The 26,538-nt window shown below is 41.3% G+C and overlaps 1 protein-coding gene across 3 annotated transcripts in view; it reads right to left on the minus strand.

Annotated features, from left to right (window-relative positions):
- frmpd2 (FERM and PDZ domain containing 2) overlaps window positions 1–26,538 on the minus strand; it is a 137,579-nt gene that overhangs the window by 53,773 nt on the left and 57,268 nt on the right. For all 3 annotated transcript variants that reach the window (XM_031905727.1, XM_031905728.1, XM_012967740.3), the window contains exons 17-23: window positions 26,036–26,112; window positions 24,211–24,297; window positions 23,425–23,532; window positions 4,736–4,852; window positions 4,220–4,440; window positions 2,774–2,869; window positions 2,168–2,261 (exon numbers count right to left, since the gene is read on the minus strand). In XM_031905727.1, the coding sequence (XP_031761587.1) occupies window positions 2,168–2,261; window positions 2,774–2,869; window positions 4,220–4,440; window positions 4,736–4,852; window positions 23,425–23,532; window positions 24,211–24,297; window positions 26,036–26,112 (800 nt within the window). The remainder of the gene's footprint in view (window positions 1–2,167; window positions 2,262–2,773; window positions 2,870–4,219; window positions 4,441–4,735; window positions 4,853–23,424; window positions 23,533–24,210; window positions 24,298–26,035; window positions 26,113–26,538) is intronic.

The following is a 26,538-nucleotide window of genomic DNA, read 5'->3' on the forward strand; positions in this document are numbered from 1 at the left end:
AAGGATACCTCTCAAGATCTCATCAATTTTCAATTCTACAAAAAGTGTAGCGCAAATTGCTGTATTATCACAATATTATTTACTATTTAAACACCCCCAATCACATTAAATATAAGTTCTACAGGTGAGGCTACTTATTATAAAAATGAGAAAGTAAAAGAAAACTTTTCCTATTCCGAATGATCTTTTTAAATTCCAACACCCAGATGCCTTGCTAGGGTGTAGTTGACCACAACAAAATTAAGGGATAAAAAATTAAAACAAACAAATCTACCAAGGTCTCTTAAATTTACTTCTCTGAATAAATAAACTGGTGCAGATTTTTACCAAATTTTACTAACTACACACCCCAATATTATTACATTGACACATGATGTGTATTGTGGTAGTAGTAAGGTTACTGAGATTGTTGTAACCAGATTCATTAACAACAAAGTCACTTGTCTTAAATTTACACACCCATAACTGAACTGCAACAACCCCCAAAAGGTTATGTGCCTTGCTAAAATCAATCTCCTTTAAAAGTGATTTTTTAACTGGCTTTATTGTATTTTATAAATACAAAAATCCTACTGCTAGTGTTCATAAAGAAAATCCTACTGCTAGTGTTCATAAAAAAAATCCAACATATCTCACAGTAATTATCATAGAATTGTTGTAATATGTTGCAATGTCTACTGACTTTCATAACTGTTGAATCTTGCTAAATAGTTGAAATTAAACCATTTGATTCTCACATACACACATAGTAACATAGTAAGTTAGGTTGAAAAAAGACATACGTTCATCAAGTTCAACCTTAGTGCCTATTTATAACCTGCCTTACTCCTAGTTGATCCAGAGGAAGGGAAAAAAAAACATCTGACGCCTCTGAGGTGGAAAAAAATCCTTCCTGTCTCCAAGATGGCAATCGGACTGGTCCATGGATCAACTTGTGAGAGCTTTCTTCCATAACCCTTTATTATTATTTTATGGATCCATATCTCCGCTGCTTTAAGGTCCACATCCTCATAAATCCCATAGGATTTATAAGGAGGCCCCAGGCTTCACAATGATACCAAACAGGGACTGCCTATACCCACCAGTTAGGAGGAATGGGTTCTGGTGGACTGGGACATGAGACACCCCTCATGTTTGGTATCATTTTGATCGCCCCCATTTGGGTTGAGACAAGCCCCTATTGTCATAATAATATTCGGTACTGGCAGGTACCAATATTACATGACCAGAAACTGGCAGGAGAAGTACAGCTCTACAGGGGAGGTCCTGTGACACAACCCTGGGCACTCCCTCCTCATGAATACAGTACTGAGGGAGGGTACCAGCAGTAGGATAAAAAAGGGCACAGACCCAGGTACCAGTTAACTCATATTTTGAGGCTTCATGTTCTTTTGGATTGTGAGTTCACTGTTCCTAACTCCGGCCTCTAAAGGGCACAAGATCCCGGTAACGTACTTAGGGTTTCTCTGTGTTTTGCATGTATATTTCTCTTTTGTAACATCTTATTAAAATTGCACTGTTTACCCTTGTAATATTAAATATAAAATTTAATAAGTTCTGTCCTTTGGCTCTATATCGATTCCCACGTACCTTCCCACAGCCTAATACTGCTCAGGCCTAGAGGTGTATTAACTGCTTGGTTGTGTGTATGCTAATTAGCTAGTGGACTGTCAGCAGGAGAGTGTGTATGTAAATTAACCTTGGCTGCTGGTGTATGTGTGGAAGTAGTAGAACTATCCCTCACTGCAGTAGGAAAGTTTGTGTATGATATATTTGGGTAATTAGATTTCTATCACCTGTTAATGATAGATGGTGGCAGCGAATAGTGTTTTGGGGTGGTGGTGTGCTTGGGGGTGCTTGATGTTAGTCTAACTGTGTGAAAGGTGACTGAATGTAACCCCCTTGTTCCCCGTCCCAGTGTCAGGCGTGTCTGTGAGTGGCGTTTCCCAGACACCTCACTTGCTTAAAAACTATCGAACCTCTTCTTGAAGCTATCTAATACTGTATATCAGCCAGTATGACTGGTTCAGGGAGGGAATTCCACAACTTCACAGCTCTCACAGTAAAAAATATTGACCGTGATCAGAATAACCAGCAATGTTATCACAAGAGGCCAATGTATACTATTTGCAATAAGCCTATACAGATTCTTGTTAATTATAATTACCCTTCTTGATTTGTCCATTCAAGTCTGCAGGTCCTAAAGGAATGATATTTTTTATGTAAATTCCACCATGCCGGACACTGGTGTTCACCCCTCCCTGAAAAATAAATCTAACTTTAGCTATAACACTACTTATTATATAAAGTATGAAACATGTTGGTTAAATATAGAAGTTGGTGTCTGTGATTATGCTAGTTACAAATAATATGAGCCATTTTGGTGGTAAATTAGTGGCTACTAAAAATAGTTGCATTTTAAAAAAACACAAAAATGTAATTTGGAGACCTGTTCAATTAGCACACTTGCAACAAGGTCTTTTATTCTGAAATATTAGATTAGTTTATTTGAAAACAAATGGGACCACAATGTGGAAAAATGACAGAATTCTTGTGATCTCTGAGTACTCCTCTAAGTAATCTGGCTGATTTTATATTACATTATAGGCAAGTGGGTTTTCTGTCTGCACTTTCATAAAAATTGTAATGGGATTTTGTAATTCATCTTAAACTGTGCAATAATTAAATTTTGTTACAAACAAATTCCTATTACTATACATTTTATTTGATACAAATACTTTGAATAGAAGTCCACTCTAATTGGTACACTCACCGTGACACTGAAACCAAGGCTCCTACCCTCTCTCTTCAGTTGCACTGAAAACACATCACCAGGTTTTAATTCAGTGCTACCTCTTCCTATTGTGTTCTAAATTATGAAACAGAATAATTAAAGTAATTATTAGCATACATACAGTATAATATATATAGAAAGTTCTTAAAAAAAAATCTCTAAGACTACCATAACATTGAATGTCCTACCCCATACATAACTCTGTATTGGAAAACCAACTACTTTCTGTCTCACTGTGAAAACTATACCTGCCTTAAAGTGATACTGACACTAAAAAAAAACTACACTTCAAAATATTCATGTACATTAAGTGGCAGATTTATCAACATTCAGATTTTAGTGGTTTTAGAGGTTTTTGAAACCATGACTAAACTCATTTCCATAAAACCCACAAATGTCTAGTCATTTATTAAAAAGATCCACATTGAAAAAGCACAAAGAAAAAAAAGACGTGGAAAATTGCGAAACCACAACTCTTTCGTCACACAAATGCAAGCATCAGAAAAACCCCAAACTTCTAAAACTACAAAGCAAAGTAAGAACTTCCAATATGTATCTATATCTTTAGTGCTATTTATGTCCGCAGCACTGATCAGGTGCTGTGTGAGACTGAGGAAGGTTTCTCTCTGGAGGATATCAGGGAGGGCATTCCAAATGTAAGGAGCAGCAAGGCAGAAGTGTTTGAGGAGGGAAATGGCAGTAGTAGTGGTAGGTGAACCCATGTGGGTTGCTCTGAGAGAAGCAGAGGAGTCGGTCAGGAACGTATGGAGACACAAGAGAAAAGATGTAGTGAGAGGCAGAGGAATGAAGGTGACGGTTAAGAGAAGGAGTTTGTAAGATATTCTTTGTTTAATGGGAAGCCGTGATAAGGACTTTAGTAGTGGAAGGGCCTAAACTCTCCTAGATGAGAGGAAGAGAATTCTGGAAGCAGTATTCAATACAGGCTGTAGGGGGGGAGAGATGGGAGTTGGGAAGGCCAGTTAGCAGTAGGTTACAGTAGTCAATTTGGGATAGAATGAGAGCATGTATGAGCAGCCTAGCTGTCACAGTTGAATGAAAGGGACAAATTTTGTAGTAAAAAGGACACCTGCCATTGACGTCAAAAGTTTTGTCACATAATAAATGGTGAAAAAATTGTGTTTTGTGCATAATTTTGCACAAAAAATATGAAATGTAAAAAAAAACTGAATGTTAATAAATGCCCCCCCAAAACATACATGTCATATTGATCTATTTTTTTCAGTGTGGGTTGTGCTTTTGTAATTAATTGTTACCTGACTGTTTGTCAGTCTTACATTTACCAAACCTAAAATTCATCGAAAGGAACTTCAAACTATGTTTCATTTTTAGTAAAAACAAAAATTCTTCTCCCATTTTTATTACTATAATCAGCATTTTCAAGATGCTTTTCATTGCTTAACAAACCTTCTCAGAATTTTTCCTCTGTGATGCTTCCTGTGATTCATTCTCTTTGTTGAAAAACACACCATGGGTACCAGCACTACTTGGATCACACGGAAAACATGGACTATAAGCAGTTCCACATGGTAAACTGTATGTGTCCAAAGTAACACTGCTTTTTTCACTGCCTTCACAGGATATGCTGGAGATTTGCCTATTTATGAGACTGCACTGACTATGTGCGGCTATGAAAAGAAAGAGAATAAAATGAGTACATAAAAGTGTTGGTGACCAGAAGTTAGCCAGATGTTTCGTAAAATGTTCAGTTGATTTACATAAATCTAACTGATCTACAATTATGGAAATAGCTAATTTGTTTAGAAAGAGTCTACATGCAGCACTGGGAAGGGGACAACTATGCAAAATGTAAGCAACATGCTTTGTGGCAACATGTTGCTTTGCACTTGTTTTTTCACACTTGGCACCTTGCCGCATTATAATAAATAAACCATAATGTCTATTCTATATGCTTATGTGTACCTTTTTCTTGGGAGAAAATAAATTCAGCTTCTTCACCACATCCCTGCAAAATTTGCACAGCACTTTTAAATGTCATTCCTTCCAAGCTAAGGTTATTCACAGAAATCAATCGTCCACCTAGAAAGCAGAATGGAAATTAATATGTTATCAATATTCAACTAAATATGCCTTTTTATGCTGTTTATCTGTACCAGCTTTCCAGTGCATCAAAGGTGAAATAAAACAACATATAACATTTTACACAAAAAGCACATGGTAAAAGGAAAGCACATTTAATTCTAAGCAATTTTACAGTGCACAAATTTAAGGGGATTATTAATGGAAAAATATAATTATAAATAACTTTCCAGTATACATTAATCAATACTTTAAAAGTTATCTGTAAATGTAACTGTAATGAAAGCAGTATAGGGCTAAATGGATATGATGACTCTGGCATACCCCCCAACTGTCCCGCTTTTCGCGGGACAGTCCCGCTTTTTATGGCCGGATGTTCTTGCTTCTTCTGCGGCTTCGTTATGCCTCTCCTTGTGCAGCGCGACAGGCCCTTTTATAAGGTTGCACCTGTGGGTGTGACGTCATTACGCACGGGGGGCAACCTTATAAAAGGGCCTGTCGCGCTGCACAAGGAGAGGCATAACGAAGCCGCAGACGAAGGCTGCGCCTATGGGAGGTACTGTGAATGGGGGGGCTACTGTGATAGGGGGACACTGTGTATTAGGGGCTACTGTTTATAGGGGCACTGTGTATAGGGGGCTACTGTGTATGGGAGCACTGTGTATGGGAGACTACTGTGTATTGGGGGGTACTGTGTATTGGGGGGTACTGTGTATTGGGGGGTACTGTGTATGGGGGGCTACTGTGTATGGGGGGCTACTGTGTATGGGGGGGCTACTGTGTATGGGGGGGCTACTGTGTATGGGGGTACTGTGTATGGGGGGGCAAAACTGGTACTTAGTTATAACTCACTTATAACTGACTGCCTTCTCTTTATACTTGTATTTTAATGTAGGAGTTGCTATATTGTTTTCCTTAGGTCGCTCAGTATGAGGGTATAGCACATTTTCGTCTGCGCCCGCCATTTGATCTATATAAAAGGGGTATTTATTTAAAATGAGGTGTGGTAATTGGGGCGTGGCCACAAAAGGGGGCGTGATTAAAAAATGTGCCTCTTTTCCCTCTTTTCATTTTTCAAATGTTGGAAGGTATGCTCTGGACAGATGTACAAGAGCATCGAGGCTGTGCTCTGCAGCTCATGTTTGGGAAAAATTTCATTAATAGATGTACACAGCAGCATTGGTGGACACAGGCAAGCCCTGTCCTTGCTTACATATTTTACTAGCCCTGAGCTAATCATGGGTTGCTTTTTGCATCACAACTACAGCATAAGGCGCAGGGCCGGATATCTAAATGGGCGCCCCTAGGCCATTCTCAAACACCCCCCCAGTCTCAAACACACTACCTGTCTAGCAACCCCTGTGCCTTGTAACCGGATACTCTGTGCCATTCCGCATTCTGCGTGTCCAGTACTTTAGACTAGCATAAGTGACTGGGCGTCATGCCACCCCTAATTTTGTGCCTTTGTGGCCTTCCTACAAATCTAATAAAGAGGCCATTCATATAGATTTGCATTAAAATTATTATTGTTACAGTAAAACCTCAATTTTACATCCCCTGATTTAAAATTTTTCCACATTTTCCACTTTTCTTTGTGGTCATGCTGATTAATGAATTTAAATTAGTGCTTTTCCTGGATTTTACACCAACAGCGGGTACTTAGGGAGCTAAATGCATGGCTAAAGTCTTGGGGGCTGATTTACTAACCCACGAATCCGACCCGAATTGGAAAAGTTCCGACTTGAAAACGAACATTTTGCGACTTTTTCGTATGTTTTGCGATTTTTTCGGATTCTGTACGAATTTTTCGTTACCAATACGATTTTTGCGTAAAAACGCGAGTTTTTCGTATCCATTACGAAAGTTGCGTAAAAAGTTGCGCATTTTGCGTAGCGTTAAAACTTACGCGAAAAGTTGCGCATTTTGCGTAGCGTTAAAACTTAACGCTACGAAAAATGCGCAACTTTTCGCGTAAGTTTTAACGCTACGCAAAATGCGCAACTTTTTACACAACTTTCGTAATGGATAGGAAAACTCGCGTTTTTACGCAAAAATCGTATTGGATCCGAAAAATTCGTAAAGAATCCGAAAAAATCGCAAAACATACGAAAAAATCGCAAAGTACCGATCATTACGAAAAAAACGCAATCGGACTCCATTCGACCCGTTCGTGGGTAAGTAAATCAGCCCCTTGGTGTAGGAAGGAAGGGTTTGGGTTCGTAGAGCACTGGGCTGACTTTTCTTTGGGGGTACAATCTATATAGCTGTAAGGAAGTGCTAATTTATGCTTTCCCTGAACACACAACCCTGTGACTTTAAATTTGGAACAACCAAAAACAGGGCTGCTGACTGTACTGCAAAGGGACAGTTCCTAGTCACAGCCTGGCCCAATCAGCAGGAGGGATTTTCTTCTGACCTTGTGACCCTTCTGAAAGAGGTGGTCTGGGTTCCCTTTTTGACAGGCACCAGAGGGGTGGCCTTTTGGGTTATGGACACCTAAAGGTGGTCCTAGCTGTTTATGTGTGAAAAGGGAGTTTCCCTGTTGTTCAGCAGCAACCATGAGGTGGCAGTGTGCTGCAATATAAAAAGGGATGACACCCATTTTGTGAAGGTCTTAGTCCTGGGACTGCCTCTGTAAGGAGGTGTACAACAGGATAGCGTTCTAGTACAGGAGGTACTGTAATAGGTCACTCTAGGAGTGACAGGCAGGCTAGAGAGAACGGGCAGAGATAGCACCAACAGGAAAGAGAGGGGTTAAAGTTCAGGGCCTGTTGTGTGCAGTAAGGGGAGCCAAGTCAGCACCTGGGAGTGTTCCCATTTAAGGGGCCCCACGCGTGAACCGGGGTGAGTTCCTAGGTGGGATCATCCGGCGGGAGTACGGGGAATAGCCCAAAGAGAGAGAGAGTGTGACTTGAGCCGTCTGTGTGACATCCCCTGAAAGTTCTGCCTGCATCAATCAATAAAGCAAGTTCATCTGGTTCATCATCATAACAGGTGTCTTGGCTGTTTGTATATTGAGGATCCTCAAATGCCTGGTAAGCTGCTATCCCCAAGGGAGGGTCAAGGTACTGGATGTGGGATGTACTGGATGTGGGATTACCTATCAGTCTCTGTGACACCTGCAGTGAATCTCCTCAGGATATCAAGTAGCCTTTCTCTACCCCAGCATCTTAACTCAGTGTGGATTAAAGCTGCCAGACTGCTTCCCTGCATCTGCTCTGTCCCACAGGATTCTATTCCCCTTTCACTACCACCGTGAGTTTGTTGAGATCTTGCAGTTACACACCCTGGGGTGCTACAATTTTGTGTTGCAGCACATAGCTCTGCTTACACCACCTTCATACAGGAAGTTTACTTACGCAGACCCATAGGGGCACATTTACTAACCCACGAACGGGCCGAATGCGTCCGATTGCGTTTTTTTCGTAATGATCGGTATTTTGCGACTTTTTCGTAGCCATTACGACTTGCGCGAAAAAACGCGAGTTTTTCGTAGCCATTCCGAAAGTTGCGCAAAATCTGGCGATTTTTTCGTAGCGTTAAAACTTGCGCGAAACGTTGCACCTTTTAAGTTTTAATGGTACGAAAAAGGCGCGACTTTTCGCGCAAGTTTTAACGCTACGCAAAAAATCGACAGATTTTGAGCAACTTTCGGAATGGCTACGAAAAACTCGCGTTTTTTCGCGCAAGTCGTAATGGCTACGAAAAACTCGTGTTTTTTCGCGCAAATCGTATTGGTAACGAAAAAGTCGCGACAATTTCCGAAAAGTCGTAAAGACGTCGAAAAAATCGCAAAAAATACGAAAAAGTCGCAAAATGTTCGTTTTCAAATCGGAATTTTTCCAATTCGGTTCAGATTCGTGTCTTAGTAAATGTGCCCCATAGTGTGCACACTCAGTGTTCTCAAAGTGACAGTGGACATTTTTTACACAAAGGGGAATATTGTCAAATATTATATGTGTTATGTTGAAACTGTTATTCACTGTGCTCATTTCATTGCATCTTGCATATATATTACAATTTGTTTCATATCTATCAATTGTGCAGTTTATTGTCCATTAATCACTGCACAGCAGTTCCCAGGGAATTGTTGGCCACTAGTACATGGTTTAGACCTGAGCGGAGGCACAAAAAGTTCTAAAGCCCGCAAATCTCCCATAAGCAGAGGCTTGGGATTTTTCCTGTTCGCGCCCCAGTGTGGCCCTGAAAATTAGTGCCAAGAAAGGGTTACATAGCCATGACGGATTGCACCTCAATGGAAGGGGATCCGCTTTGCTAGGGGAGAGAATTGTTAAGAGGCTGGTTTAAACTAGACAAGGGTGGGGGGTGGATGAGCTAGAGTTTTATGGGAAATCTAATGTAGACGGGGCAGAGGCATTAGCAAAGGGTCATGGGAGAGTGAGGGGGCATATAGTTTATCAGATAAGGAGCTTCCATTGTTACAAGGGAAACAGACTAATATTCACCTTAGCTCTAACTCTCCGTTAACTAATGTAAATATCAGAGGGAGAAGTAGTAATCTCTGCTGCATGCTGGCTAATGCAAGGAGCTTGTCAGGTAAATTAGGGGAGCTGCAAGCTATTGCATGTATTGAAAATTATGATTTAATTGGTATCACTGAGACCTGGTGGGATGAAAAATGCAACTGGGCTGTGAATTTAAATGGTTACATACTTTTTAGGAGGGACATATGGATTAAAAAGGTTTGTCTTTATGCAAAGTCAGATTTAAAGACATTACCAAAGAAAATGTGGAATCCCTTTGGGTAGAAATTTCAGCAGGGCTAAAGTTTACAAAGAAAATGATCATTGGTGTATGCAATAAACCACCCCATAAAAGTGAGGGGGATGAGGCCCAGCTACTATTGGAGGAGGGTTAACAACTAGGTCAAGTTGTTATTATGGGGGACTTTAATTATCCGGACATTGACTGGAGTAAAGAAAAGAAAGATAAAATTAGTAGTAATATGCTAAATGACTTTTAATTTCAGGCAGTTCAAGAACCTACTAGGAATGACTCTATTTTGGACCTGGTAATATCTAATAATACTGAACTCATCTCTAACATTTGTGTGAGTGAGTATTTGGGGAGCAGTGATCATAACATGGTCTTCTTTGAGATAATGCTGCAGAGACAGATCTATAAGGGATTAACTAAAACACTCAATTTTAGATGTGCAGACTTTGCCAATATAAGCACATCTCTGCAATGTGTCAACTGGGAAAGGTTTTTCATAGGGTTAGACACAGAAGGAAAATGGAACATCTTTAAAACATTGCTTAGCAAGTATACAGATCAGTTTATTCCCCCTGTAAACAAGGAGAGGCATTGAAAAGCAAAACCTTTATGGCTGAATAAAAGTTTTAGTGTCGAGGTTGGTAAGAAAAAACGTGCTTTTAAAGCATTCAAGTTAGCTGGGACAGAAACTTTCATCAGGTCCAAGGAAGCAAATAAAGCATGCAAAAAGCTATCAGGCAAGCTAAGAGATGGAATTATTTTTTAATTATGTGAATAGAAATGAAGCAAGAAGGGGTGGGAACCTTATTATCATGGGGGGGGGTTAAATTAGTTGATGAGAACAGGGAAAAGCAGAAATTGTTAACTCTTATTTTTCATCTGTCTATACATCTAAGGATCTAGTTAATGAAGGCTTCCCTTTTAATATACCCAGTTCTAGTAATATAGTTACTGACGCATGGGTTACTCGGGAGGAAATTTAAAAGACACTTGAACATGTAAAGGTAAACAAAGGTTCAGGACCACATGGTATTCATCCCAGGGTATTAAGCAAGCTTAGAGCTGTGATTTCCAAACCTCTTCACTTAATTTTTCAGGATTCGTTGAGGTCTGGCATGGTGCAGAGAGACTGCCGAATTGCTTATGTGGTGCAGTTATTTAAAAAAGGGATCCGGTTCTCAGCCTGAAAACTATAGGCCTGTTAGTCTGACATCAGTAGTAGGAAAGCTTTTGGAAGGTGTAATAAGGGATAGGGTACTTGAATACATTGCAGTTAACATACTATAAGTTTGTGCCAGCATGGTTTTAATGCGTTACAGATCTTGCCAGACTAATTTAGTTGCATTTTCTGAGGAGGTGAGCAGGAACCTTGCTGCTGGAATGGCAGTTGATGTCATCTACTTTGACTTTGCTAAAGAGTTTGATACAGTACCTCACAGAAGGTTAATGATAAAATTGAGTAATATGGGCCTAGAACATAATATTTGAATTGGATATTAGAACTGGCTGAAGGATAGATTACAAAGAGTGGTGGTAAATGGAACATTTTCTAATTGTTGGTGTTGGTAGTGGAGTACCGCAGTCCTTAGTCCTTTGCTTTTTAATTTGTTTATTAATGACCTGGAGGTGGGCATAGAAAGTACTGTTTCTATTTTTTCTGGCGACACTAAATTGTGCAAAACTATAAGTTCCATGCAGGATGCTGCTCCTTTGCAGAGCGATTTGACAAAATTGGAAAACTGGGCAGCAAACTGGAAAATGAGGTTCAATGTGGACAAGTGCAAAGTTATGCACTTTGGTAGACATAATACAAACGCAAGCTATCTACTAATTGGTAGTTTGTTTGGGGGATCCTTAATGGGGAACTCTGGTCTTACAGTGGCCAGGGGGTGCTCAGGACCCAAGCCCTCATTGATTCGGGGGCCTGCGAATGTTTCATGGATCAAGATTTCACTTCCCGACATGGCATTCCTCTGAAGGTTAAAACCAATCTCTTGATGGTGAGGCTAGCCGATGGCTCGGACATCTCTTCTGGTCCTGTCCTTCATGAAACTGTTCCCCTTTCAATAAAGATTCAACAGCATGTCAAATTTTTGTCTTTTGATGTGGTTTCATTGCCTTTGTATCCCATAATCCTAGGGTTTCCATGGTTGCAAACACACAACCCTGCAAATAATTGGCAGTCTAACAAGTAACTTTTCCTCCAGACATATGATTTTCTCACAATAATTTACAAGTACTTTCGTCACATTCTCATTATGATCTCATTCCTGAGCCTTATCGGGAGTTCCATGACGTGTTCGATGAAAAGGGGGTTGAAAAACTGCCTCCCCACCATTTCTACGATTGCCCTATCGACTTACTACCTGAGATGCAATACCTTTAGGTAGAATTTATCCTCTTTCCGAACCAGAACTAAAGGTGCTGAAAGATTACATTGATGAAAATCTTGAGAAAGGGTTCATTCGACCATCTACATCACCTGCAGGGGCTGGTATTTTCTTTGTGGAGAAGAAAGGTCATTCCTTATGTCCTTGCATTGATTACAGAAATTTAAATAAGATTACCATTAAGAATAGATACCCGCTTCCTCTTATTTCTGAATTGTTTCAGAGGTTACACTCTACCCGTGTGTTCACCAAGCTTGATCTCCGGGGTGCTTATAACCTGGCTGCATCCGCCAAGGGGACGAATGGCTTTTTGCACAAGGTATGGGCATTTTGAATATTCAGTAATGTCCTTCGGAATTTGTAATGCGCCAGCAACTTTTCAGCACTTCGTAAATTATATCTTTAGGGATTTTCTGGACCAGTTTGTCATTATTTATCTCAACGACATCTTGATTTTCTCTACCTCCTTAGAAGATCATCAGCAACATGTTAAAAAGGTATTTTCAAGACTTCGAAAACACAAACTCTATGCTAAGCTTGAGAAATGCGCATTTGAGAAAACTACCATTGAGTTCCTTGGCTTAATTATTTCTCCCAATGGGGTTTCCATGGATGCAGGAAAGATCTCGGCTATTCTGGACTGGCCTGCTCATAGCAACCACAAAGAGGTTCAAAGGTTCGTAGATTTTGCTAATTTCTACAGGAAGTTCATTAAAGACTTTTCCAAAATAATTTCTTCTATAAATTACCTCACTCACCAGTTTGCTCAAAAGGTTTCACTGGTCTGTAGATGCCCAACAAACCTTTGAAGAACTCAAAGCCCGTTTTACCTCAGCACCAATTTTGCAGCATCCTGATCCTGCCCGGCTCTATATTCTAGAAGTTGATGCCTCAGAATCAACTATTGGAGCGGTGTTATCACAAAAAATTGGGGACCAGGCACAACTTCATCCTGTTGCCTTCTTCTCTAAAAAATTATCCCGTTCCGAGCAAAACTATGATGTTGGTGACCTTGAATTGCTTGCAATTAAATCAGCTTTCCAGGAATGGCGGCATCTATTGGAGGGAGTGGATCATCATATTTTAGTTTTCTCAGATAATAAGAACTTGGAATATCTTCAAGCAGCCCAGAGACTTCGTCCTCGACAAGCTAGGTGGGCTCTCTTTTTCTCCAGGTTTAACTTCCAAGTCACGTTCAGACCTGGTTGGGAAAGCAGATGCTTTGTCCCGCATATATATTTTAATCCAGAACAAGAATCTGTGATAGAAAACATTCTTAGCCCATCCAATTTTTATTTGCTTCAGGCAGAACTACTTATGAAGATTCAGAAGGCCTCTAAAGATCAGCCGGGCTCTGCAGAAGCTACGGGGCTACAAGGTAATTCTCCAGAGGTGCATAATAAAATCTTTGTTACAGAAGTCTTCGTTTAGAAGTCCTCAAGTTCGGCCATGATCATCCTTTATTGGGACATCTGGGCATCCGTAAGACCCAAGTGTGATAGGAGGTACCGTGATCTAACCAATGACTGCTCAAAAGCAACCACAATTGCAAGAGAAATAACTTCTTTATGTTATCAAGCAAAAACTCCTAACTGAAAACTTCAACTGGCAAGTCCCCAGTCATCAGCTTCTTCTCTGGAGCTCCTCTGATTGGCCAGTGAATACAGTTGGCCTCCATTGGCTGTTGGAATTCACAGACTCCTTCACTCTGAGGAGAGGCACCATTACACAATGCTGGATCTATTTATAAATACCTTGTACTGACTGCAACCAAAGTAAAACTGTATACATAAACCATCAGTCCCCGCTTCTGGCACAGGGGCACCTGTCACATTGCTCCCCCTCCCTAAGAATTGGTGTTACCAGGCTTCCCCATTATTGGGTGAAGCGCTGAAACACCAGAATTGGGTAGATTCTTCCTGTCTAGACAAGCCATCGGCATTACCATGTTGTTTGCCACTGCGCTTCTGGATAGAGAAGGAATACTGCTGTAGGATCAAACTTCAGCGAAGTAGCTTCCCATTATCCCCCGAGACTCGATGCAGCCAGCTGAGGGGGTTGGTCATTACTGTAAAGTCTCTGCCATACAAATACGGCTGTAGCTTTTTCAGGGCCCAGACTAAAGCAAGGCATTCTTTCTCCACTGTAGCATAGGCTATTTCTCGTGGCAATAACTTTCGGCTCAAGTAGATAATGGGGTGTTCCTCCCCTTTATTGTCCACTTGAGATAAAACAGCTCAAATTCCATAAGTGGATGCATCCGTTTGAACAATAAAAAGTCTTGTAAAATCAGGAGTGGCCAGGACTGGGGTGTTGGTTAAGGCAGATTTCAGGGTGTTTATTGTTTCCTCACATTGGGGAGTCATTGGGACACTGTACAGTCGTTCCTCTCCTCCGACTGGAGGAACCTGTAAGGGGTTTAACAATGGAGCTATAGTTAGGTATGAATTTCCTATAGTAGTTTGCAGTTCCTAAGAATGCCTGCACCTGTTTCTGAGTACGGGGAGTGGGCCATTTGGTAATAGCTTCTACTTTAGCAGGATTTGGACGTAGTCGCCCTCCCCCCACATAATGTCCCTAGATAAGGCACCTCCGCCATGGCAAACTGGCACTTGCATAGTGTAAGGCCAGCCTTCTGGATCCTCTCTAAAACTTGCTGTAAGTGGTGAATATTTTCCTCCCAAGTGTTACTGTAGACAGCAATGTCATCCAGGTAAGTCTGGGCAAAGTTTTGGCACTCACTAAAGAGGTAGTTTACCAGACACTGAAAAGGTTCAGATCCATTCTTCATGCCAAACGGCATGACCTTGATTTGGTACAACCCAAATGGGATTATAAAGGCAGATTTTACTGGTATTTGCCAGTATCCCCGACTGAGATCTAATGTGGTTAGGTATTGCCCCCCCCCCCCAAGGCAATCCAGAAGCTCATCTATCCTGGGCATTGGGTAGGCATCAGTCGTTGTGATAGAATTGAGCTTCCTGTAATCCACGCAGAATAGAATAATCCCATCTTTTTTAAGCACCAACACTACAGGGGCAGCCCAGGGGCTGTGTGAGGGTACAATAACACCCATTTCCAGCATTGTATCTAACTCTTTGCGTATGGTGACCCGTACTGATTCAGGTATGCGATAGGCCTGGCAGTGGATTGGAGGGTCATGCCCAGTGAGGACTTGGTGTTCTGTTAACTTAGTGTAACCTGGGTTAGATGAGAATAGGTATTTGTATCTTTGCAAGAGGTCTTGCAGTTGCTCCTTTTGGGAGGTGGATAGTTGTTTTCCCACTGTAAATTGCTGAAGAGACGGATTTTGTGGATCAGGAAGTAAATCAGGAATACTGGACTCCTCAGAATGCTCTAAGGGTAGGCTGCATATGGCTGAAACCATTCCATCTCTATCATAATAGGGTTTCATCATATTAATATGTACAGTTCTACATTGTTGGAGGGCATTGTGTGGGGCTACAACATAAGTGGTGTCATGGAGCTGATGTATTACTACATAAGGACCATCCCAGGCAGCTTGCAGTTTGTCCTTATGGAATGGCAGCACTTGATCACCTTCTAGAAATATCCTTTCAGGGGCATTACGGTCATACCAAGCCTTCTGCCGTTGCTGAGCTGTGGCGAGATTTTGATAGGCCAGACGGGTCATCTGGTCTAGCTTTTCTCGGAATTTAAGTACATATGTTATAACTGGCTCCCCATTTGCTTGGTTTTCCCCTTCCCAGTACTCTTTTAGCAGGTCTAGAGGACCACTGACTCATTGCCCATACAGCAGTTCAAAGGGTGAGAACCCAGTGGACTCTTGCGGAACTTCCCTATATGCAAACAAGAGGTGAGGCAAGTAACGTTCCCAGAAATGTCAGTGGAAGCGCATAAAATAAAAGCAGAAACAAAATATAGTGCAGATCAAATGGATGATGTGTGCACCAAATCCCAAAAGTGCTTAGGAAATTATTTAAAACAATGTGTAACACCCAAACATAGTGTCTAGTATAAATGCTCACCAGACACCATTACACATGGAGCATATAGACCAACCCGGCCGGGCCTTGATTGGAGTGGGGTCAGAATCCTCAGTATAAAATGGAATGGAAGAGGAGGCAATAATAGTGTAAATAGTTTAATGAAAAGATAAAACCCTGCTCAATGCAGGCTACTTACAGTATGTACAACGGTAAAAGCGATAAAAAGTAGAAGCTCAACGCGTTTCGCGTGCTCTCTGCACGCTTCCTCAGGAGCCAGTAAAGTGTATAATACCCCCCTAAATTCTAGAAAGCTCATTTATACCCATTCCCCATGTGCTAATTACAAACAACAGCGCGAACCCGGAAGTGAAGGGAGAGGGAGGGAGAACGCGTTGAGCTTCTACTTTTTATTGCTTTTACCGTTGTACATACTGTAAGTAGCCTGCATTGAGCAGGGTTTTATCTTTTCATTAAACTATTTACACTATTATTGCCTCCTCTTCCATTCCATTTTATATTGGGGATTCTGACCCCACTCCAATCAAGGCCCGGCCGGGTTGGTCTATATGCTCCATGTGAAATGGTGTCTGGTGAGCATTTATACTAGACACTGTGTTTGGGTGTTACACATTGTTTTAAATAATTTGCTAAGCACTTTTGGGATTTGGTGCACACATGATCCATTTGATCTGCACTATATTTTGTTTCTGCTTTTATTTTATGCGCTTCCACTGACATTTCTGCATACACATTTGAGGCTCATCTAAAGGGGAGCTGATTTCAAGAGGAAGCTGCACTTGATCACATTGAAGATTTCTTATTAAGGATTATCACCGAGAAGCGCTGAGTTTTTTTGGGTGTTTCACTCTAAAACATTGTTAAGTAACGTTCCCAGTCTTTCTCGCCTGATTCCACAAAAGTCTTTAGCATAGTTTTCAAAGTCTCATTAAACCTTTCACAGTCCGTTGGTTTGGGGATGAAATGGGGTTGAATGGATTGCTTTTACCCCACACCTCAGCACTGCAGAATCTGTGATATAAACTGAGGGCCTTGGTCAGATAATATCTCACTTGGGAATCTAACTAAGAAAAAATCTGGATGAGGGCATCAGCCACTGACACAGCATCAGTTCGCTTGAGAGCAATGGCCTCTGGGTAACAGGTGGCATAGTCCACTACAGTTAATATGTACTGTTTCCCTGTTCGGCTGGGCTTTACTAATGGTCCAATCAAATCTACAGCCACCCTCCGAAATGGCTCCTCTATGATAGGGAGGGGCTGCAAGGGTTGATGCTGCATTTCTCCAGCTCACCCAATTCTTTGGCAACTATCACAGGAATGGCAAAAGTGTGCTACATCCTGAGAAATGCATGGCCAATAGAAGTTTTTTGTTAACCTGTGTTGGGTTCGTTTCACTCCTTGGTGTCCAGACAGGGGAATTTCATGAGCTAAATGCAATAACTGCAGGCGATATGGCTGGGGAATTACTAATTGTTGAGTGCCAGCCCAGGGTCACCCCGGAGGTGCCTTGGAGACCCTATATTAACGGTCTTGCTCAAACACAATCCTATCTCCCCTGTGATCATCTAGTTTCCCAACCCTTTTTCTCATTGCCAGCAGGCTCAGTTTCTTGGGCATCCCTAAAAGCAGTCAGTTGTTTGTCATTTAAAGGTTTACATAGGTCTGTTAGGTTAGTGTCTCTGGTTACCTGTTCCGATGTGTTGCTAGTTGTCAGTTATGAAGTTGTTGAGGATACACATGACATATTTCCTCCTGTGAGACTGCAGTGAATGTCGCCAATATCATTGTCCACCAATACTGGAGCAGGAAGATGATCAAGGACCCCCATCTGTATGTTGTATAGGTCAATTACCCACATCTAAACTGACTTGAGCCACTGAAGTCTCCTTCTTGGTTCCTCCAGGTAGAAGAGTATGAGCAGCCTGTCCTGGGAGGACATCCGAGGCAGAGAGCATGTGAGGTTCCACTAGGGTAATGTAGGCCCCAGAATCCAGAAAACCTTCAGCCGGTTTCCCATTGAGCATTACTGAGATGATATGCTTGGGATGGGAAATGTGATAATTCCAATGAAATCCCAGAAGGACAAACTCCTTTTGCTCGGGCAGAGGAAACCCATGGGTGTGTTGTTGTACTGCTTGAATGGCCTGTCCTTGAGCAGCAGTTAACTCCCATCTGAGAGCAGTTACTGGGCGCACTACTGGGTTAATGGAGGTTCTGGGTGGTTTTGGACACTGTGCTATAAGATGTGTATCAGAACCACAGCGGAAACAGTTCCTGTTTAGTGCAGAAGGTTGTTGTGGTGTTGGCCAGACAGGGCATGGAGTTGAAGAACCTGCCTGTGGTTTTGTTCCAGGACGAGCCCAGATGGCAGAACTGTGGAAGGTATATTACTTCTGCCACGGCGAGTTTCAGCCTGTCCTTCTAAGCACTTGTCAGCCAGCCGAGCTGCTTCCTCTAAAGTTTTCGGGGAACGATCCCATATCCACCCCCTGATTTCTGTCAAACATTTCTCCATATACTGCTCTAGTAAGCACAATTGACACAGATCCTGTATTGTCTGCACTTGGCTTGTGTTAACCCATTGGTCGAAGGCTCTCCGCAATCGATTCCCAAAATCCCAGTATGTATCAGAGGCGAGTTTATTTAGAGTGCCGATATGTTTCTGGAGAGATAGCATAATGATTCAGCAATACGCGCTTTACTTGCTCATAATCAGCACGCTGGGGATATGGGATCTCTCTATAGATGTCACTCGCTTTCCCCCCTCCAGTTTACCAGCAAGTATCTTGGTCCATTCTGCCTTAGGGACAGCGTAATCCTCACACATAATCTCAAAGATGTGCAGGTATGTGTAATATCCTTCCCGGTAGTTATCGAAAGAGGGAAAGGCTGCATGGGTGAGCTTGACAACAGGTTTGAAATGCTCAGTATTGGGGGACTGCAGTTCTGTGCTCATAGTGGGAAGTGGGACTCTCCTCATCTGCTCCACCTGAATGGTCAATTTTAGCAGGGATTGGACCAGTGAGGTCCAATCCCAGAGCCATAAGCCTTGACTGATACTTCACCATAGTGTGGTCATCCTCTCCCTGACACACTGCTGCTCCGTGTAGTGGCAGTTCAGTCTCAGCATCCATTTCACTTGCATATGTCATCTGGGTTGAGGACAGACCTGCCTGCTCCTCTTCCTCATCCACTAATAAACTTGCCATATCTGTCAGCCCTGGCTGAGTAGCCTTTGTGTGTTGGGCAATAAGAGCTGTCATCTGTGCTTTAGTTAGACCAGTAGTTAATTCTTACACAAACCTTTGAGAATGGGGACACGAAGTTCAGCCAATTCATGCTCCATGGTATGTGGTTCTGGGAACAGTCTCTGAATAAAAATGATCCCACCGCTTGGCCACCACTTTCTGTGACGGGAGGTACTGTGATCTAATCAATGACTGCTCACAAGCAACCACAATTGCAAGAGAAATAACTTCTTTATTTTATCTAGCAAAAACTCCTAACTGAACTTCAACTGGCAAGTCTCCAGTCACCAGCTTCTTCTCTTGAGCTCCTCTGATTGGCCAGTGAATACAGTTGGCCTCCATTGACTGTTGGAATTCACAGACTCCTTCACTCTGAGGAGAGGCACCATTACACAATGCTGGATCTATTTATAAATACCTTGTGCTGGCTGCAACCAAAGTAAAACTACATACATAAACCATCAGTCCCCGCTTCTGGCACAGGGGCACCTGTCACACCAAGATCTCATTAAAAGATATTTTTTTTGGCCTGGCTTGTTTAGAGATTGCTGTCAATATGTTCTGTCCTGTGAGTTGTGTGCAATTCAAGAAACCACACTCTCATCTGGTAGGTCTATTATATCCTCTCCCTGTTCCTGAAGAGACCTTGGGAGAGTATCTCCATGGACTTTATTGTGGACTTGCCTGTCTCTGATGGCCATGACACAATTCTGGTGGTGGTTGATAGACTTACCAAGATGGCTCATTTTCTACCTTTATCTGGGGTACCTACTTCTGCTGTTACCGCTGAGGTATTCATTAAAGAAATTTTTTTGTCTGCATGGCCTCCCTAAGGAAGTTGTTTCTGATCGTGGTCCTCAGTTCACTTCTCGTTTCTGGAGATCTTTATGTAAGGGACTCCGCATTCAACTTGCTTTGTCTACGGCGTTCCATCCACAAACTAATGGACAGACGGAACATACTAATTAAACCTTGTTACAATATATTCAATGCTTTTCGTCTTTTTCCCCAAGATGATTGGTCTTCCTTGTTACCTTTAGCAAAATTTGCTCACAATAACTCTACTCATGATTCTTCCAAACAGACACCGTATTTTTCTAACTATGGTTTTCACCCTACTTCCCTTCCTGGACTTTAAGGTTTCTGTGCCTGCCGTTCATGATAGAATCGCATCAGATAATTTTAAGATGCTACAGCAAACTATTGAGGAGGCTCAAGCTTCTTTCAAAGAATCGTAGACGCAGGAGGAATCCTGACTTTGGAGTGGGTGATTATGTTTGGCTGCCCACTTGCAATTGTATTCCTGATATTTGCAACCCAAACCGACCTTTGCCTGCCTGACCTGCATTTGCCTGCTGATTTTGTTACTACGCCCGAAATTACGGCACTCCTGCCATTCCTCCACTTAAACACAGGTCTGTGCCTACTTCAGTTACTGATGTTTATAGTGGGAGGTGTAGGAGAGGTCTCTATGTGCTCTTCTACCTAACTTCCTGACAGTCTAACTACAGTCTAACTAACTGGGGTTCTTTCCTCTGGAAAAAAGGCGCTTGCGAGGGGGCATGATTACTCTGTACAAGTACATTAGAGAGGATTATTTTCAGATAGGGGATGTTCTTTTTCCCATAAAAACGATCAATGCACCAGTGGCCACCCCTTTAAAGGACGGAGCTTCCATTTGAAGCAGCTAATAGAGATGTAGCGAACCTCACAAAAAAAGTTTGCGAACCCGTTCGCGAACTTCCGCCAAAAAGTGCGAACTTTTGCGAACCCCATAGACTTCAATGAGAAGGCGAACTTTAAAACCTAGAAAAGCCATTTCTGGCCAGAAAACTGATTTTAAAGTTATTTAAAGGGTGCCACGACCTGGACAGTGGCATGCTGGAGGGGGATCAAGGGCAAAAATTTATCTGAAAAATACGTTGTTGACACAGCGTTGCGTTTTGTGCTGTAAAGGGCAGAAATCACACTACATTTCTAAACTTGTGTGATAAACTGCTTTAAAACGTCCGGCGTCTACATGCCAATCAAGTCGTGTAAAGGTTACAGCCGGTTCACACGCAAAGACAAAACGCTGCAGTAGTGGACACGGAATATATTATTGCTGGTGGAAAAACGTTGCTCAGGTGATTTTATTGCAATGCAATGTCACTACTATGTGTAACGTGTTTGGTGCACTACTATGAACAACAGCAAACAGCACTGGACACGTTAAAGAACAGTAAGTTAAATAAAAAAAAAAATTAATAATAAAAAAAAAAAGTGCTGGGGGGTGAACTACTAGGAGCAGCACACCAGTCCCCAACACAGCTAGACTAATAGCACTGGGCTCTATAAATTACAGTAGCAAAGTAAACAAACACAAATAAAAAAAAATTATGTGAATGTGTGGTTGGTGCTGGTGCACTACTATGACCAGCACACCTGTCTCCAACACACACAGACGGAGCTGCAGGACACAATGAAAAGAAGAGTAACAGTAATCAGAAAATAAAAGCAGTCCTTACAAGTACTATTGGGTTACAGCAGATGAGATCAGCAGGACAGCTGCCCACAGCAGCTACATACAGAGCAGTAGAAAGTAGATTACTAGTCAGCAAAGCTACCTAAACTGTCCCTCAAACCCCTGCACAGCTCTCTCCCTATGTGCTAATACAGAGCAGTAGAAAGTAGATTACTAGTCAGCAAAGTTACCTAAACTTTCCCTCAAATCCCTGCACAGCTCTCTCCCTATGCTAACTCATCAAGCACACACAGGCAGAATGTAAAATGGCTGCTGGGCTTCGGTTTATATATGGAAGGGAGTGGTCCGGGGGTGGTTCAGGAGGGAGAGCTGCCTGATTGGCTGCCATGTATCTGCTGGCTCTGGGGTGAGAGGTCAAAATTTGTCTCCAGCTAAGGCGAACCCAAAATTGCGAACATCGCTAAAAGTTCGCGAACTTGCGAACACCCGATGTTCACGCGAATTAGTTCGCCGGTGAACAGTTCGCTACATCTCTAGCAGCTAAGGTGGTTTTTCACGGCGAGGGCAGTAAGGTTGTGGAATGTCCTTCCTAGTGATGTTGTAATGGCATATTCTGTTAATGCCTTTAAGAGGGGCCTGGATGAGTTCTTGAACAAGCATAGTATCCAAGGCTATTGTGATACTAATATATACAGTTAGTATTAATGTTTGTATATATAGTTTATGTATCTCAGTGTATAGATAGGTAAGTATAGGTTTGTGTGTGCAGGGTTTACTTGGAAGGGTTGAACTTGATGGACTCTGGTCTTTTTTCAACCAATGTTGAATGCAATGCATTGCAGTTTGTCTTTGCAGGGGCACAGTTATGTGTGTGTATTTGTGTCAGAAAAGTGCAATTTTGCACTTTAAAGTGAAAAGTTTAAATGTAATTTCTTTTAAATTCAATTTCTGTCTGTCCCTTGTTGCTGCTGATTCTACCTAGCTGTACTATGCCCTGTACTAAGCTTTTAAAGGAGAAGGAAAGGTACAATCACTGGGTGGTGGGTGCCAAATGTTAGGCACACCCCAGTGACTGTAATTACTTTAATTACTTACCTGATACCCGGTGCCCCTGTTAGCAGAAAACAGTACAGAGAAAAAGCCAGCTTTTTTGTTAAAGTTTGACTTCTCAATGTAGAATGTAGAAGCGCTGCGAAGACAGGAAGAGGATCACACGCTCAAAGGTACCCTGGGCAAGTGCAGGTTTCTGCTAACAGGAGCACTGGCCCAGGGTATCAGGTAAGTGATTACAATCACTGGGGGGTGCCTAACATTTTGGCATCCCCCCAGTGATAATATCTTTACTTTACCAAAGGACAGACAGAAACGGATTTTAATTGCAAATTCTATTACAAATAAAAGTAAAATAACCAACAATATAATTTATACTATACTGTAATGTTGCTTAGAATTACATGTACTTTATTCATAAAAAATATTTCTTTCATTATTTGGATGGACATTCCCTCCACCCCATCCACCAAGCACAAAAACAGATTGGCCAGGTCAAATCGTGACAGGTGGCTCCCATATGTATAATTAGAAGCTAAGACTATAATCACAGTATAAGCAGGCTGAACTATTGTAGCAGCTAAACTGATAGGGTATTTTAAAAGTATAGGTAACAGAGGCTGTCACAGAGGCCACAGTGAAATAAGAGTGGGAAGATGAAAATAGAAAGAAATATTCTGGCTTGCTTTTACCAGTTTTAATGCGCCCATCACGTTCAGCTGGTCCACCAGGAATTATTGATGCTACAAAAATTCCAAGATCAAGCTTCCCGATGTTCTCCCCTCCAACAATCATAAAACCTGCAGACAATCAGTGGGCATATGCGCTTTACAAAATGCTTTTTGTTCAGAACAATCTTTATTTTTTAACAATCTAATCCTTTCTATTTAAAGGAAAATTGTTAAGTGGACTATCAAAAAGAATCTTGTGAAACTGGAATATATATACAGGTATAAGATCCCTTATCCGGAAACCAGTTATCCACAAAGCTCTGAATTACGGAAAGTCTGTCTCCCATTGACTCCATTTTAATCAAATAATTCAGAATTTTAAAACTGATTTTCTTTGTCTCTGTAGTAATAAAACAGTACCTTGTAAGTTATAATTAAGCCTTATTGGATGTAATGTTTTATTGATTTTTTAGTAGACTTAAAGGTATGGAGATCCAAATTACGGGAAGACCCCTTATCCGGAATACCCTCGGTCCCGAGCATGCTGGATAAGGGGTCCTATACCTGTATCAGTAAATTTTGCTCTTTTACATCTTTTCCCTTGAGCCACCATTTTGTGATAGGGGCTGTTTGCTCCCTCATAGATTACAGAAACATAAATAATGCAGCTCTTACTGCAACAGGAAGACGTTTAGAAGTAGAAGACAGAACTGTAAATCATATGATCCCAGGAGGCAGCCCTTAATTCTTAAAATGGAAATGATCTGTTTTGCCTTTAGTGCTAAATTCATACTGAATATCACTTACCTAGTCCATATGAAGGGTCCCGTTTCAATTTCACACACACAATTTCCCTTTCTGCCCCCTCCAATGATTGTTCTTTGAAGCTCATATCTAACATAAGAAATAAAATGTTTTCCATTTTCATATTTGTTATAACCAGTGCTATTATTACTTATGAATAAGTCTGCCATCTATTTCAAGATGAACAACTGCCCTAAATTTAGCATTTTTAAGGGCTTGATTTTGGTTCAAACGTTGGACAGTCCAGAATATAACTAAATTTAAAGGGGATATATACCATACATTTTACATTTTACCATGTAAAATAGAAGGAAGTGCTTTTATTTTAATACCTTTGGGTTCAAATATGTCCATAACTGCTTGAAAACTGTGCTCTACCCTGCCCTTATGCCAGCTTCTGGTTTAGACTCTTCAGTATGTGGTTGGGGCTGCCAGCCCTGATAGACTACAGCAGAGTTACTTGAAGTGCAGTGAATTTGCATAGGGTGGACGAAGCTTAGCGATGTCAGAGGCAGTCCCATCCTGCTCTACTCGCTCCTCCCCCCCCTGCAGCAGCACAAGCAGAGAGACACAGAAAGAGGAAACTGGGAGGGGTTTTCCCTGCTACTGTTGAGTAAAGCCTGTCAGTCAGTGCTGTGACCACTTCCTGTGGGAGACTGAAGCGACACTCCCATGTTTCATTTTGCTCTGGCTTCTGATTAGAGAGGTTGTGTATGCAGCTCTCATATAAACAGTTTAGGAGGTAAAATGCTTTTAAAACATCTTTCTTTCTGCATCATTTCACATTTTGAGGGAGGATGAATATTAGTTGCTTTTAATACAACAAAAAAAACATTTATCAATTGACGAAAATCTGCCCTATAGGAATGAATAGAGAGCGGGGGAATTTTTGTTTGGTGAGGTCTAATTTCACACTTTGATATATCTGCCCCTAAGTATTTTAATAAACCTATCCTCTGACTGGAGTATTTAAGCCTATCATGTGAATTTTCAGACTATAACACACATTTTTATGGTGATCAGTTGCTAGCAGAGCACAATGCTGTTCAAGTTTGATCACTACATCAAACTGTCATCACCTCCTGGTAGCAGGCTGTTTATGGGAAGTAGTTTGCTTTATTTTAATGTGTGCTATTTAAATATGGATAACTAATTTTAAAAGAGTCACACTGCACAGATCATCACATCTTCCAGACAATATGATTATAATCCAAATAGTAAGCAGGAATCTGGACAATTAAGTTGGAGTAGGTGTGGTCTACATTTAGATTTTGCCAAAGCTTTTTATACAGTTCCACATGAATGTCTGCTTTGAAAACTAAAGTCTCTTGGCCTTGGTAATGCTTTTTGTACATGGATAGAAAACTTACTAAAGGATAGTGTAAAGAGGATGGTTGCTAAAAGCACATTTTCTACTTTCAGTAGGTTTCTTAGTGGGGTGCTGCAGGGTTCTGTATTGGGTCCACTTTTATTCAATGTATTTATTAATAACTTTAGAAAATTCCATTGTAAGCGCTATCTCTGTTTTTGACTATGACATAAAGCTATACAGGCCAATTAAATGCATCAGAAATGAGTCATTTTAATATTCAGATGTAGACAAAGAAATACTTCAGCAACAATACATTTCCTCTTTCCTGTGAGGGCTCAGTTGAGAAAGAGGGTCACAATGTAACATTGTGCTACTTTTCAGAAGCTGTGGCTTGAAGTGAAATAATTTGACTCACTTTTCCATCAGTTTACATTTTTTTTACATAAATCATAGCCTGTTGCAGTACCAAACATCTGAAATTTCTGATCAGTAAACTGTCATCATAATCATACTCACTACAGGATGCACTCCTACTAGAGTGAATAGACAGGTAGCCATTGCTGTGCCGGGGAGTTTCTACATCCTCAGTTGCCCTGATGAAACATACAAACATTAACACAGTTATTACTAAACTGTTAAAAGACAAATTCTTAAATCTTAAAGGAATTCTGTAGTGGGAAAACATGTTTTTTTTTCTTTTAAATACATCAGTTATTAGAGCTTCTCCAGCAGAATCTTGCATTGAAATTTAATTTTTAAAAATGCAAACAGATTTTTGTTTTATATTTAATTTTAAAATTTCACATGGGGCTAGCCATATTCTTCATTTCCCAGGTGCCCTCACATTTGCTCTGGTAAACTTCAGTCACACTTCACTGCTGAGCTGCAAGTTGGAGTGATATCGCCAAAAATGGGAAGGTAGCAAGATAGCAGATCCCCAGTAGATGTCAGAATAGCACTCAATAGTAAGAATCTTGGTACTACTCCAGTTACATGGGAGTAGGAGAAACAATAGGTTG

Source organism: Xenopus tropicalis, chromosome 7 (genome assembly GCF_000004195.4).
Source record: "Xenopus tropicalis strain Nigerian chromosome 7, UCB_Xtro_10.0, whole genome shotgun sequence".
In the NCBI taxonomy this organism is placed as follows: Eukaryota; Metazoa; Chordata; class Amphibia; order Anura; family Pipidae; genus Xenopus; species Xenopus tropicalis.